Genomic DNA, 15,349 nt, shown 5'->3' with positions numbered 1-15,349 from the left:
ATCAATCTATCAATCTATCTATCATATATCTTACTTATCATCTACCGCATCAATTGATCTAATCCATCCATCCATTTGATATCTATCACATATATATCTATCCTATCATCCATCCATCCATCCATCTTTATCCCAATCAAGAAAGGGAACATGTCCAACACCCCTATTTTCCCCACGACCACCTTGTGAGGTAGGTTGGGCTGAGAGGCTGGCCCAAAGTCACCCATCTAGCCCCACTTTCGTAAATCTGCATGTTCCTGGTCCATTTATTTTGGGGTCTCCAAAACAAAACATTTCCGGGAGATGGGGCTATTACAATTCCTGGTTGGGTGGGGGTTGTGGAGTTTACAACCTCAAATCTGATGAGAGGTCAAAAGCGGCACCGTTAGAAAAGTGTGCCAACCCGGAAGCCCATGATCAAAACACACCTGGCAGGTGTGCTCGATATCTCAGGTCGAGAAAGGAGAATCAGAAGATTTAAGAGGAGAAGCTCATTGGTCAGAGGTCTCCAAACCTGGCAACTTTTAAGACTTGTGGACTTCAACTCCCAGAAGTCCACAAGTCTTAAAGTTGCCAAGTTTGGGGACCCCTGTCAATAGGTGAACTTTGCATTCCTTGGAGTCTGCCCCATCAGGTTGGTGCTGACTTAATTTAATTTCCTTTATTGTCAGAGTACAACACGTCTACAATGACAAACTTTTTAGCCACCTCAGAGATGGATGTTCTCCAGAGATGGCTGTTCTTCTCAATTGCGCCCCTCCGGTTTTCCAACACTACCCCATCACAGAAACACACTCACAAACACACACAGAGAGACCCACACGGCTTCACTTACAGGGCAGAATTCTGGGAAAATCCAGGGTATTGTGGGGCAGGGAACACGAGGCTTCTTTGCTGGGTCCTTGGTGCTCCCTAAACTTGGTTGTTTTCTTGCAGACGTTTCATGACCCAACTAGGTAACATCATCAGTGCCAGAAGGGAGGTGGGTTGTGGAGAGAAGGAGGAGGAGGAGGAATGGACTTGCTTCTGGTGCTCTCTGAGCTTGGTGGTTTACTTGCAGACGTTTGTGACCCAACTAGATAACTGCATCAGTGCCAGAAGGGAGGGGGGTTTGCAGAGGGGAGGAGCTTGAGCTCTTTGGTGCTCTCTGGGCTGGGAGGGTTTCGTTGCAAGCGTTTCTTACCCAACTAGGTAACAACTTCATTGCTAGTGGAGGAGGAGGAGGAGGAGATGATGACTGTGGGGTCCTTGGTGCTCTCTGAGCTTGGTTTTCTTGCAGACATTTATTTTATTTATTTTATTATTTATTTTTATTTATTTATTTGGTTTGTCAATTGCTTACAAGATAATAGGTATGAGTAAAGACATAGTTATGAATACATGGATACATATAAGAAAAATAAAAGAAACAATAGGACAGGGACGGTAGGCACGTTGGTGCGCTTATGCACACCCCCTACAGACCTCTTAGGAAAGGGTTGAGGTCAATAGTAGACAGTCTAAGGTTAAAGTTTTTGGGGTTTGGGGAAGGAACCACTTTCATGACCCAACTAGGTAACATCATCAGAGCTAGTAGGGAGTCCTAGTTAGAACTGATGGTGTTACCTAGATGGGTCCTGAAATGTCTGCAAGAAAACCACCAAGTTCAGAGAGCACCAGGGACCCCATAGTCATTGTAGTCCTCCCCTTCACACAAACACCCCCTCCCTCCTAGCACTGATGATGTCTCCTAGTTGGGTAATGAAACGTCTGCAAGGAAACCCTCCCAGCCCAGAGAGCAACAAGGATCTCACACTCCTCCTCCTCTCTGCTTACCCCCTCCCTCCTAGCACTGATGATGTTACCTAGTTGGGTAATGAAACGTCTGCAAGAAACCCCACCCAACCCGGAGATCACCAAGGCCCCCTTCCTTTGAACCCGGACCTCTCCCTTTGGTTTTGCCCCTCCCGAGTCACTCAGAGAGGGGGTCCCTCACTCCCCGGGGAATCCCTGCGATCCTCCAAACCCTCCCCCCCTCTACCGGACCTCTGGGCTAGATGCCGGCCCAACCTGCTGCGGGCCACCCACCTTCCCCAGCCGGCTTTCCCAGGCGCAGCCCGGGCCAGACCCCACCCCTCCCCTCCAGGCCAGCCTCGGCCATTTCCGCCAGGGGAGCCGAAGCCCTTCGGCCTCCCTCCCTCCCGCCTTCTCCTCAGTCTCGACAGGTTCTTTATGTCTGCGGCGGGGCCGCTGCTCCCAGAAATCAATCCTCCCTCCCTCCGGCTAGCTTCGGCCGTTTCCGCCACAGTAGCCGAAACCCTTTCCCGACGGTCTCTTTATATGCGTCTGCGCCCCCGACACCTCCCCGCCTAGCCTCGTCCGTTTCCGCCAGCTTAGCCGAAGCCCTTCGGCCACCCGTTCCCGACGGGCCGCTGATATCTGCGGCGGACACCGCCCCCTCCCCTCCGATTTCGCTTCGTCCGTTTCCGCCAGAGTAGCCGAAGCCCTTCGGCCACTCCCCGCCTCCCTCCCCCCACCCGCTTTCGTCCCGCCGGGCCCTTTGATGTCTGCGGCGGGGGGGCAGCGCCTGCGCCATCTCTCGCCCGCCTCCCCCCTCCCCTTTTAAGCCAGCCTCCCCCTCCTTCTCTTCCCCCTCCTCCCCCCGCCCACCCAGCGCAGCTCCAGAAGAGGCGGAGCGTCTCCTCAGCCCGGCCGCGCGCGCTTCTCTCTCTCTCTCTCTCTCTCTCTCTCCCCCCCACCCCGCCCCCTCCCCTCAGAGAGCGAGCCGAGCTCCGGCCTCGCCAAGGCGGCTCCGACGGGGCGGCGGCGGCGGCGGCGTTCGGCCTGAGGAGGAGAAGCGGGGCTGCTCCGGCCGCTCGGTGCCCCCGTGAGGAGCTGGGAGGCGGCGGCGGCGGCGTCTCTGGATGGGGCCGCGGCCGGCGGGGGCTGCCTCGCGTCCGCGTCGCCAGGGTTGGCTCCTGCGCGCCCTCCTTCCTCCTCCTCCTCCTCCTCGTCCCCTTCTTCTTCTTCTTCCTCAGGGCAAGCCGGCCGCCTCCTCTCGCCGCCGCCGCTGAGGGAAGAAGGGTCGGGGCGGCGGCCGCCTCCCCTCCTCCTCCTCCGCCTCCTCCTCCGAGCCCGGTCGGGGCGGCGCCTGAGGAGGCGTCGGCGTCGGGCCTTCCTCTCGCCGGCCCCAATGCAGCAGCAGCAGCAGCAGCAGCAGCCTGACTCAGCGGCGGAGGCGCGGGAGAGGAAGAAGATGGCGCAGCCCGCGATGCTGCCTCGCAGGGGCGGCAGCGGCGCCGGCTTGGAGGACTTCCCACCCGGCCTGCTGGTCCAGCCGACGCCGGCTGCCCCTGCCGCCGCCGCCTCCTCCTCCGCCTCTTCCTCCTCGGTCTCGGTCTCCGTCTCGTCCTGCCCTCCGGGGCTCCTCCGCCGCAGAGCCTGGCGCTGCTCTCGCAGGCGGGAGGAGGAGGAGGAGGCGGCGGAGGCGTCGGGCCGGCGGGCGCCCAGTTGAAGAAGAAGAGCGGCTTCCAGATCACCAGCGTGACCCCGGCGCAGATCTCGGCCAGCCTCAGCTCCAACAACAGCATCGCCGAAGACACGGAGAGTTACGACGACTTGGACGAGTCGCACACCGAGGACTTCTCCTCCTCCGAGATCCTGGACGTCTCGCTCTCCCGGGCCACCGACTTGGGCGAGCCGGAGCGCAGCTCCTCGGAGGAGACGCTCAACAACTTCCACGAGGCCGACAGCCCCGGGGCCGTCTCGCCCAACCAGCCTCGGCCCCCGGCCCAGCAGCCCCGGGGCCTGACCAACGGCAGCGCCCACGGGCCCCACTACGCCCACGGGGGCCTCCCCCAGCCGCCCTCCCACGCCGGGGTCCCCCCGCCCGTGTCTGCAGGGTCTCCCTCCAGCCCGTCCTTCCGACGGCTGCCCGTCGCGGGAGGCTTGGAGAGCGCCAGACCTGGCCCTCCGGGAGCATCCTCCGTGGCAGCTCTTGCGGGGGCCACCGTGGCTCACTTCCACGCGGGAGCTGCCTCTGCCGGGGGAGCCGTGGGCGCGAGTGGCAGGGCCCGTCAGGTGGGCAAGACCCTCACGAACCTTGCCGCTGCTGGCAACGGCATGGCCTTGCCCGGAGGGAGCCACTCTGGACACGCGGCGCTCTCCGGCGGGATAGGTAACGGCACCGGGGCCTCCTCGAATGCCTCCGGAAGTGTGGGTCACTCAGCTGCGGGGGGCACGGCAGTAGGTCACCTGCAGCCCTCCGGCAGCACCTCCCGCTTCCGTGTGGTGAAGTTAGATTCGAGTTCGGAGCACTTTAAGAAAGGCCGATGGACTTGCACCGAGTTCTATGACAAGGAGAACCCCGGGGCGGTGGCTGAAAACGCCGCCATGGCGAAAGCCATGGACGCTCTCCTCGACGTGGCCTCCGAAAGGGAGAGCACCAGCGGGAGCTCCGTCAGCAGCACCCTGAGCCACTACACCGAGAGCGTGGGCAGTGGAGAGATGGGGGCGCCTCCTGGGACACAGCCGCAAGGGTTCCAAGGCGGCCCTCTGCCGATGGAGTTCACCAGTGCCGGGGCCACACCGGGGCTCCCCCAGAGTATGTCTCAGTCCCAACTCTCCCAAGTCCAGCCGCCGCATCCTCAAGAGGTCAGCTACCCTCCTCAGAAGCAAGGGGCGCCCCCTCCCACCTCAGCCGTTCCTCCTCCGTTGACCATCGTTGGTGGCCATCAACCAACTCTGGCCACCCAACCGTTCACCCCACCGCCGGTCTCTGCAGGTCCAGTCGCTCCGCAGCCCCAGCCGTTACCTTTCGGGCCGGGGCAGGCTCAGCACCCCGCTGCCCTGCCACCCATGCCTAGGCAGATGGCTCCAGGGCAGCACGCGAAGCCCGTCGCCCAAACCTCATTGCCCGAGTACATCCAGCCGCCGCAGATGCTTCCAGCACCTTCTCTGCAGCCGGGCACGGCGATCGTCGGGAGCGGGTCGGCCGTGCCTGTCGCTCAGCCTCCAAGCATGCCGCTTCCTGTCCAGGCACACCTCCCGGGGGTGCCTCCCCAGGCCCAGCCGGCCATCCCAGCCGTGGGTGCTCCCACTGCCCTGATGAATGTCGGGCAACCCGGAGGTGCCGCTCCCATGGCCCAGCGGCCCTCGGTCGCCAACCCGATGGCTCCTTCCGTGCTGGGCCCCAGCGCTGCTGTTCCTGCCCCCTCCCAAGGAGCTCCGCCGGTCCCTACGGGGGCTGTTCACCCAGGATCCCAAAGTGTTCCGTCGGGCCTTCCTCAGACTTTGGGCATCCCGCCCCCGGGCAACCTGGTGCCCATGCAAGCCGCCGATCCTCTGGTTCAAGGAATGGCCCAGTTGCCTCCTGTTAGCCCAATCCCTTCCGTTAGCGCTCTGCCCGGCCACTCGGCTTCCAGTATGCCCCCTGCACCCGTCGGCCTGGCTCCTTCCAAGACCCTTGCCCAGCCGCCTTGAGTATACAGAACGGGAGCCTGGTCCAGAACGCCGCCTCTCAGCCTGCCTTGCTTCCCACGGGCATGAATTTGCCGGGAGCCCCCAGCTCTTCCCAGTTCTCTGCACAGTCCCTCGCTCAGTCCATCATGAGCCGAACTGAAGAGGCCAAGCGCCCCGCGGAGGCCTTCCTGGTGGGCTTAACCCAGCCTCTCGGTGGCGCCGAAAGCAGCGGCCTCTGCACCTCCTCGGCCTTGGCAGATGGGAGCATGGTCTCTTCCCTCTTCCCGCTGAAGGGACTTCCTCTGGCCGCTCTGGATGGCGAGGAAGACAGGTAAGAACCTTTCCGAGGTAAGCTGGACTTGGGTGAGTGGCTCAGAGCAGAGACCAGCTTTCTAGTGACTGTCTTGGAAGCTTACAAGGACGAGGTTGGATCAGAGTAGAGGGAGGAATCTCTGCCCAATGGCCCTTTTGGGGTGCTTCCAAAAATGGATGGTGTCCTGGTGGGCGGGGGGGAGTAGCTGCGAGAAAGGGCTGCAAACCCTTAAATTTAGTGGTGAGACGATCTTTTCTTTGTGCGTAAAGTACTGAAGAAGTGCATTGTTGGGGTAGCACGTTGGTCCAAATGACTTCCATATTTGGGATCCAGGTAAAGAATCACCAGAAGCCTTCCCTCTATAGACATTTAAGCTTTTTCTTTTTGTCATTCGAGGTGGAAGTGGGAGTGGGGATGAATTCAGGGACCACCGAGACTCGAACCATCTTTAATTCAGAATTTCCTCCCCCGCCCCCCGGGGGGTCAGCAAGAAGTGGAGGAGAATTAATGGGTGGGCTTGTTCTTTGGGACCTTTGAATTGATTTTATGCGGTTTCCAGTGCTGTTAGCTAGCGCGTGATCATTGCTGAGGGATGCTGGAAGTTGTTCAGCTTATGGCAGCTACATATATTCTCTCATTCTCTCTCTCTCTCTCTTCCCCCTTCCTCCCTCTCATCTCTCTCTCTACCTGCCTACCCATATCTCTTTCTCTTAGCTAGCCTACCTACTCTCATCTATCACTGTCTCCCTCACACACACACGCACACCTCTCCTTTCTCGTCTATCTACTGCCTACCTACTATATCCTTTTCTATCTCGCCTACTTTCTCATCTCTCTCTCTCCCACACGCACATCTCTCTCCCTTCTTCCTCATTTTTCTCTCTCCTCTCTCTCTGTGTCTCTCACTGACCCAGCCTTTCTATCTCCATCCACCCACCCATCATCTCTATCGTCTCTCTCTCTCTCTCTTCCTCCTTCTCCCCCTCTATCTACCCACACACAAACACACAACCCACTTATTGATAATTCAGCATTTTTCTTGTGGTAGACACATACAAAATGGGTGGGTCATTGATGGATCCTGTTGTTCTTTAACATTAGAAAGTTGATTTATTTATTTCTTTAGTGCTGCTTATTCTGTTCCTTCTGCACAGAAGCCAATGGCCTAGGAGACCTGAAACCTCTTTACCGTATTATTATTATGATTATTATTTCTATCACTATTGCACTTCTTTTCTCCTGAGCTTAGGGGAGTTTTTAACTGGAAATCTCCCTTTCGTTCTTAAAACAACCACCCTAATGTTAATTAGTTGCACCAAGAGAGGATGCCTGTTTCGGATATCGAGTGAGAGTCTAGGGAAGGGCTGGTATGTGTCAATTTAAGGTTGCGCCCAAAAAGAAACCCCTGGCAGAAACGTGGGACTTGCCCCCCAAGCCCCGGTCTCCCCAGTCCGATTCCAGCATCTTAATGGTGCTATTATTATACTAAAACCCCTGTGCTTAACCTGATGTCAAACAGGAATGCGCAGCTATTCCAATCTGAAGCAGAAAACGTGCTTGAGAAGGGACGTGATGGGTGTGTTTCCTGCATTGTCCATGCGTCTCAAGCTGAGGATTTGTCATTGCAAGTCATCTGGAAAGCCACCAGCTTGGGTAGGGTTGATTTAAATCTGTACTTTGTGGCAGCTGCGCAGATTCCTCCTCCTGGCAGGATTCTGCTTCCTAGTGAAAGAAATACGTTGGCAAATTTGCATCGGTGATATCCAAGGCTTTGATTCAGCGTAGGAGCAAAGAGACGAGACAGCACAGCTGGGTTGCTATTGCGTTGTTTTCTTTCTTTCTTTTTTTTTCTTCATCCAGCCCAGTTTTCTTTGCTCGGTGAGACCCCGGCAGTAAAGTGTGTAGTAAAACAGCTCTTAGATTCTGTTCATGAGACGGACAGGTTGCTCTGTACAGGTTGTTGTTAGTTGCGAAGTCGTGTCCGACCCATCGCGACCCCATGGACAACGTTCTTCCAGGCCTTCCTGTCCTCAACCATCTTCTGGAGTCCATTGAAGCTCACGCCGACTGCCTCCTCCTCCTCTGTTGTCCCCCTCATCTTCTTTTGCCCCGCATCCTTCCCAGCATTAGGCTCTTCCCCAGGGAGTGCTCTGCAGCCAGGGATGGAGAAGCTCCGTACAGCCAGTTAAAACAAGACTGTGGCTCGGATCATGAGCTTCTCGTTGCAAAATTTAGGCTTCAATTGAACAAAGTGGGGGAAAGCACTAGGCTACTCAGGTATGAACTAAATCCTATCCCTGATGAATATACAGTAGAGGTGACAAATAAATTTCAGAAATTAGACCTGATAGACAGAGTGCCTGGAGAACCATGGATGGAGGTTCACAACATTGTACAAGTAGCAGCAACTAAAACCACCCCAAAGAAAAAGAAATGCCAGGAAGCAAAATGGCTGCCTGAGGGAGTTTTGCAAATAGCTGAGGAAAGAAGGGAAGTGAAAGGCAAGGGAGAAAGAGAAAGATACACTAGATCTCGACTTTCGAGCACCATTCAGCCCCAAATTTCTGTTCCTACGTGAGGCAGTTGTTGCACCTCATTTTACAACCTGAGCGGGTCACTGCAGTTGTTAAGTGGATCCCCTTGTTAAACGAATCCGATTTCCCCCCATTGAGTTTGCTTTTCGGAAGCCGGCTGAGAAGGATACCAATGGTGGTCACGTGACCCCGGGACAGTACAACCATCCTAAGTACATGCCAGTTGCCAGGTATTTTGATCACATGACCGTGGGCATGCTGTCACAGTTGTAAGTGTGAAGACCAGTCATAAGTGACTATTTTCCGTGTTTATAAATAAAGGAGAATATTCGTGCCCCAGGGCAAGGACTTCCCTTGTTTGCAGTGGCGTTGTAACTTCGAACAGTCACTAAATGAATGGTTATAAGTCAAGGACCACCTGCACAAATCTTCAGAACCTCTAGGTTTATTTGCCCAGGTCTACGAGCTGCATCACCTGTAAAATAGCTGAACCCCAGATTTTAAAATGGCTTGGTAGCTTGATTAATTGTGGGGTGGATATTGTGCCCCGATTTCACAGTTCTGTTTCTAATTTCTCTTTCCATCCAAGGAGCTGACCCCCAAAGGAACCCCCCCCCCACTCTCCCTCCTGGGTTATAATGTTGAAGTTAGGTTGCAGCCAAAAAAGCCAATGCAATCCTAAATTGTATTAACAGAGGGATACAATCAAGATCAAGGGAGGTACTAATGCCACTCTGTAAAGCCTTAGTAAGGCCACACCTGGAGTACTGCATCCAGTTTTGGTCACCACATTATAAAAATGATGTTGAGACTCGAGAAAAAGTGCAGAGAAGAGCAACCAGGTTGATTAGGGGACTGGAGGCTAAAACATACAACAAACAGGAACTGGTTGCAGGAACTGGGCCTGGCCAGTCTAGGGAAGAGAGAAGGACCAGGGGAGACAAGAGAGCAGTCTTCCAATAGTTGAGGGGCTGCCCCAGAGAGGAGGAAGGGGTCAAGCTGTCTTCCAAGGCACCTGAAGGCCAGACAAGGAATAATGGATGGAAACTGAACAAGGAGAGATTCAAGTCCTAGAAATGAGGAATTTTCGGACAGGGAGAACAATCAACCCATGGAACAGAAGTTGCTTTCAGAAGTTGCTTCATCACTTGAGACTTTCAAGAAGAGAGTGGACTGCCATTTGTCAGGAATGGTGTAGGGTCTCCCGCTTAGGCAGGGGGTTGGACTATATGACCTACAAGGTCCCTTCCAACTCTGATTATCTGTTATCTTCTCGATCCCACGTGTATTCTCTCTTTTGTACAATTCCAGTTGCAAATGTTCAAGAGAAATTGAAAGTACTGGAGGTTTTCAGAAATATACTGGGCAGCCCCCTTTCCCCCCCTCCTCGGTGACATAGGAATAGAATTCTTTATTGGCCAAGTGTGATTGGACACACGAGGAATGTGTCTTTGGTGCATAAGCTCTCAGTGTACATAAAAAATACATTCATCAAGAATCATAAGATACAACACTTAGTGATAGTCAATTTGACCAGGAGGGTATAAGATCTGCCTTGAGTGGGGGTGGGTGGGTTGGACTAGAAGATCTCTGAGGTGTCCCTTCCAGCTCTAGGATTCCAAGTTCTACATTGGAAGAGGCTGGAGTGCCATTGGGACAAACGTTTTGACCCCCTTTCAAGCTGTTCTCAACTTGAGAGAAGTATGGATTCTCTCTGATAATGAGTTAGTGGTATTATCAAGAAGATTGCTTTTCAAGAAGGTGTTTGGCTGGCCAATCTGCTGGTTATTTTTCTACTTTCCAATAGAATAATACAGTTTTGCTATATTGTGCTTGACATAGCAAATAAACAATGTATGGTTCTTGCAAGAAATTTAGAAGATTATTGGGTTGTTTAAGCAACTGTAAATTGGAGTGTATTTTGTGCAAGATAATCTACCATAGCTCCCTGGTGACTTAAACTGGATTTTTCTGACATTCTGAGATTCTCTATCTCTGGAAGCTTTTAGGAAAAAGCTGGATGGTTCATTTGGTTTTCCTTCACGTCGCAAAGGGTCAAATGAGCTTCTATTGAGGTCTTTTCCAACTCTACAATTCTCCTTCTGCCTTAACTGAGCAGGGTCATGAGGCTTGATTTTAAATTACTTGTGATTTTCTATTTCTACAATATTGCAGAGAAACCAGTTTAGTTGTCAATTCCACTTTGGAGAGAGAAAAAAAAAAGGAAACTGAATTATTTTTAGGAGTGTTGGTGCTTGATTATATTAACCTAAATATGCTTGGAGAATAATTGGACTTAATTAAAAATGCAACCCTTTTGTAGTGGTTTGTATTCGTTGATTAGATTCTTCCCTGAGTTAGATTGAAAAGTAGCTAATTTGAATTGAATAAAAAGGAGGAAACAATAATCTGAAAGTTTTGGTTACTTTAGGTCAGTGATACAAAAAATTGTATCCAGTCTTTGCAAATATCTATCAAGTATCAAACTTTGTCATCCTGTTTTAGACAAACTGTAAGATTTTTGACAAACTTCTGTAACATAGCTTTCACACAAATTTTGTAACAATTTCCCTTTTTGATACAATGAGGATGGACACGAAAGATTTTGGTTCCTTTTCAACTGGAAGAAACCAAAACACTGCTTATCTTTGTTATATAAAATTTGAATTTTCAGATACATCTCCAGATTATGTTTTCATTTTGGTGAGCAAATGAATAGTAGCTGAATCCATTTTTGTGGCATACCACTTCATATTTAATAGCCATGCTTAAACAAATAGTTGAATAAACTACAATTGATAAGGTTCCCGTGACTTTGGTAAATTTGTGCTCACAAAAGTGTGGATCGATCGAGATCACTCTCTCTCTCTCTCTCTGTATATATGTATATGTATATGTATATATATGTGTGTATATATATATATATATATATATATATATATATATATATATATATATATATTTCTTAAGTTTTCACAGGTACTTACATGTATGGTATTCAGCCTTGTTCAGGTATTTTCCCACGTCATTATAGTTGTGCTTTTAAAGTTGTAGCAACGTTTCGGCAGAATCTCATCTGCCATCATCAGGCTTCTGTGTTGTGTTTGTCTGTGAGTCAGACTTTCACAGCCGTTTCATTTTTAAATTTGGGGCTAGCCAAATTTTAAAATTATATATATATATATATATATATATATATATATATATAGATATATATAGATATATATATATATATATATATATATATATATATATATATATATATATATATGTATGTATGTATGTATGTATGTATGTATGTATGTATGTATGTATGTTAAGTTTTCGTGGGTACTTACATGTATGGTATTCAGCTTTGTTCGGGTACACTTTGTTCGGGTACACAGATGAACACAATACAGAAGCCTGATAATGGCAGATGAGATTCTGCCAAAACGTTGCTACAACTTTAAAAGCACAACTACTATGACGTGGGAAAATACCCGAACAAAGCTGAATGCCATACATACATACATGCATACATATATACATTCTATGTAATCTCTCATATCTATCTCTATTTATTATCTATCTACATATACACACATGTATATTTATATGTATATTATTTATTTTCTATTATATTTTAGATTCTTGACAAATGTATCTTTTCTTTTATGTACACTGAGCGCATATGCACCAAAGACAAATTCCCTGTGTGTCCAAACACACTTGGCCAATAAAGAATTCTATTTTATATTCTATTTATTTCTTATATATTGTCATATATCATTATATTATATATTATATTACATCCTTTTATATTCTGGGTTGGTCTATGCCACTTAGCATGTTTTTGAAACTAGACAAAAGTCATCCTGTTTTGGGGGGATATAATTATTTTTTTAACTTGTTAATTCTCTCTCAATGATACAAAACTAGTTACCAGTTATACCTATTTATCAGATGCCCTAGGTTAAAGAAGTAAGAGAAAAACATTTTTTTCATACAGAGTGTATTAACTGAGCCCAGTTTACTTCTTGGCCTTGAATTTGTAAAAAACCAGTTACCGGGCCTGATCCAGTGGAGTATAACAACTGATGGAACTTTTTATTTCTCTTCATTTCACTTCCTGCAATAACTTTTCAATATTTTTAAGGAGCTGCCTTTAGGCAAAGTGGCAAAACAGGAAAGATTATAGACTCTCTTTTTTTTGTTCAGGGTTCAAGCCAGTCTGAGGCACAGACCTATCAATTTATACTTCACAGAGTTTTGTGATCTTAATTGGTCATTCTTCATGATGTCCTTGATAGTCAGGTGTTCCTAGCATCTCTCTTGTTTCTCTCCTGACTCATCCTTCAGAAGCATGTGGGCAGGAGTCATTTCTGTTTTCACTTACCTTTTCAATTGCTTTTAGCTTTCAAAACTGAATCACCACAGGCAGCTTTCAAAAAACACAAAAAACAAAAACCAGATATAAAATTGTGCATGCTGGAAAAAAAAAACACCAAGAAGAAATAAAACAATGAATTGGAGAGACAACCAGGCTCTCCAAATTTAAGAATTTTGCAAATGTCGACAGCATGTAATTTACTATATACCCCAAGGATTATACCAGCAAGCCAGCTCTTTGCAGTATGAATAATTGAATTGTGGCTCAAATTCGTGGGACAGAAACCTCTGCGACTGAAGACGTGTGTCAGCAGTGCATGTGACCTTGCTTTAAACAGACAAAAGGGTATCAAAGTCCTGAAGTGCAGGTCTCTGAAAAATGTTTGTTTGGCTTTGGAAACAAACTCATATTTTCTGCCTTAACAGCCAGATGGCAGCTCCCCGTCAGAGGTGGGTTCGCCTTATGTTACTCTGAGGGCAGACACAGTATGAGGGATCTCAGCTCTGTCTGAATTATTCAGAAATGCCTGGCTGGCCATGGAGCCTTTTGTAAAACATTCTGCAGTGTTAAGCCAGCAGGTGCAGAAGGAGGTACGGTGAGGAGGGAAAAAAGAAGAATATTCACGCTTTCTGGATTAGTTTCACGCTGAAGGGGGGCGGAATAACAAGAGTTGGAAGGGACCCTGGAGGCCTTCTAGTCCAACCCCCTGCTGAAGCCCCTGCTGGAGGAGACCTTAGACCATTCCAGACAAAAAGGGCTGTCCAGTCTCTTCTTATAAGCTTCCAGTGATGAGGGAACACTCAAAATTTCTGGAGGGAAGTCGTTCCACTGATTAATTCTCTCAGGAATAACAGAAGAGTTGGAAGGCAAATTTGTTAAGTGAGTTTTGCCCCATTTTCTTGCCTTCGTTGCTAAATGAATCACTGCAGTTGTTATTAACTCCGTTGTTAAGCAAATCTGGCTTCCCTGTTGATTTGGCTTGTCAGAAGGTTGCAAAATTTGAACACGTGGCCCTGGGACAGTGCAACCGTCCTAAGTACATGCCAGTTGCCAAACCTCTGAATTTTGATCACGTGACCGTGGGGATGGCCGCAACGGTCATGAAGTGTGAAAAAACCAGTCATAAGTCACATTGTTCAGTGCCGTTGGAACTTCGAACGGCCAGTAAACGAACTGTTGTATGTCAAGAACTACCTGCATTTGGGTGTTTTTTTTTCCTGCACCTTTCCCAAGTCTGTTTTTTTTTTTTTTTTTGAGATATGGGTAATCCTCGATTTACAAACACTTAGCAACCTTCAAAATTTCCACAGTTCCTATCGAAGGGGGAGGGGGGTATTTATGATCCGGATTCAAAGTTTCTGTGATGACCCAAAGGGGCGTGAAACCAAAAGTAACATAGTCACAAAAGTAGAATAAATTCCCTTTAATGCCTCCAACTTGGCCCCCAATGTCCAGTTATCCTCGGCTGGAGATCAAACTCTTCCAAAAACAGTCTACGAAGGGAAGAAATGCAGCCTGAACCCAAAGTAAAGATAACTAGAAATTTTAAAAAATCAACACAAACCACACTGAAGTAATTAACACAACAGGTCAGGATAATAAACTGCAGACTTCCAAAGGATAATGCAGCATCCACAGTTGGGTGGACGCCAAAACCCAGGTAAGCCTCAACAAAGATAATGCATGCTTTGCTTCCAGCAAGGTGCTGTGTGCAAACGCCCCTCTTATATCCTGTTCTCCCAGCTGCAACTAAAGAAAGGGATCAGGGCCTTTTTGTCCCCTGTAAGCCATGTTGCTCCCTTCTCTGTCCCTCCCTGCATGCCCTAGGATGAAGAGGGGGTGGGCCTGGGTCTTTCTCTGAAGGCCCAGCCAGACTGTGCCCTTCCCCCCATTTCTTCCATAGCCACCGGAGCCGCACTCCCACTCCCTGTCAGCTGCTCAATCTCCCCCTCAGAATCAGACTCCAACAAGGGCATGACAGTTCCAATGGTCAGGAGACACCCCCATCACCATGACTATCATTCGGTCACTTTGCAACCAGGCCACCTTTCCCGCGTCCTGCAGTCCCATGACCCTGTTTTAGGATGGTTTTGCCAAACTCTGCACTTACGCCCAACTATCGACCAAAACCACGCCCCTGGCAAACCACTGGTTCACTTAACAACTCTGACTAATGGCCAACCTCTAAAAAGGGGTCTTAAAATGGAGTCAGTACAAGGGTGATCTCCTCTACAACAATTACAAGTTACATCCGTTATGGGCAGGCTTCATTATAACCGTAACTGGAGACTTGCCTATAATGATCAAAACTCTCTTTCAAACTTATACTATGTACTTACTTGGATAATGCTTTTCCCCCACCATCCCTTTTTGTTATAATTCCTAGTACTGAATTCGTGATGACGACGACATAGGCTGCAGTCACGTTTTTATTGGTTCCCCAAAATGTGATGAGACCATATAAGAATTTAGAATGAGGGAAGCAACAATGCACTTCGTTGTTCTGACCCAGCTGCCCAGACATGACAAACCCTCTGAAGTTAACTCACAAGATTCCTTTAATTAGGGCTGCCAACTGCCATGGCAAAAAATTTCTCTGTCATCGCAGGCTAACAAGTCAGGGGAGATGAACAGCTTGTCTGCCACCCCTATTCCTCTCTGCCCCCTGCCTTTTATCTCCAGAGCTAGGGT

General features: G+C 49.4%; 1 protein-coding gene across 1 annotated transcript in view; it reads left to right on the top strand.

Moving 5' to 3' along the window:
• Positions 1 to 3,064: 3,064 nt before the first annotated feature.
• The window catches only part of TSC22D1 (TSC22 domain family member 1), a 58,210-nt gene continuing 45,925 nt past the window's right edge, over positions 3,065 to 15,349 (top strand). The window contains 3 exon segments of the mRNA XM_026686083.2: positions 3,065 to 3,391; positions 3,394 to 5,451; positions 5,454 to 5,770. Coding sequence (XP_026541868.2) covers positions 3,173 to 3,391; positions 3,394 to 5,451; positions 5,454 to 5,770 — 2,594 coding nt within the window. The 5' untranslated portion in view covers positions 3,065 to 3,172.

This window comes from Notechis scutatus, chromosome 5, assembly GCF_049901735.1.
Source record: "Notechis scutatus isolate UNSWTSFEM ecotype Mainland chromosome 5, rNotScu1.2, whole genome shotgun sequence".
NCBI classification, from domain to species: Eukaryota; Metazoa; Chordata; class Lepidosauria; order Squamata; family Elapidae; genus Notechis; species Notechis scutatus.
The sequence above is the reverse complement of the archived record's forward strand: the minus strand, read 5'-3'. Positions and strand labels throughout refer to the sequence as shown.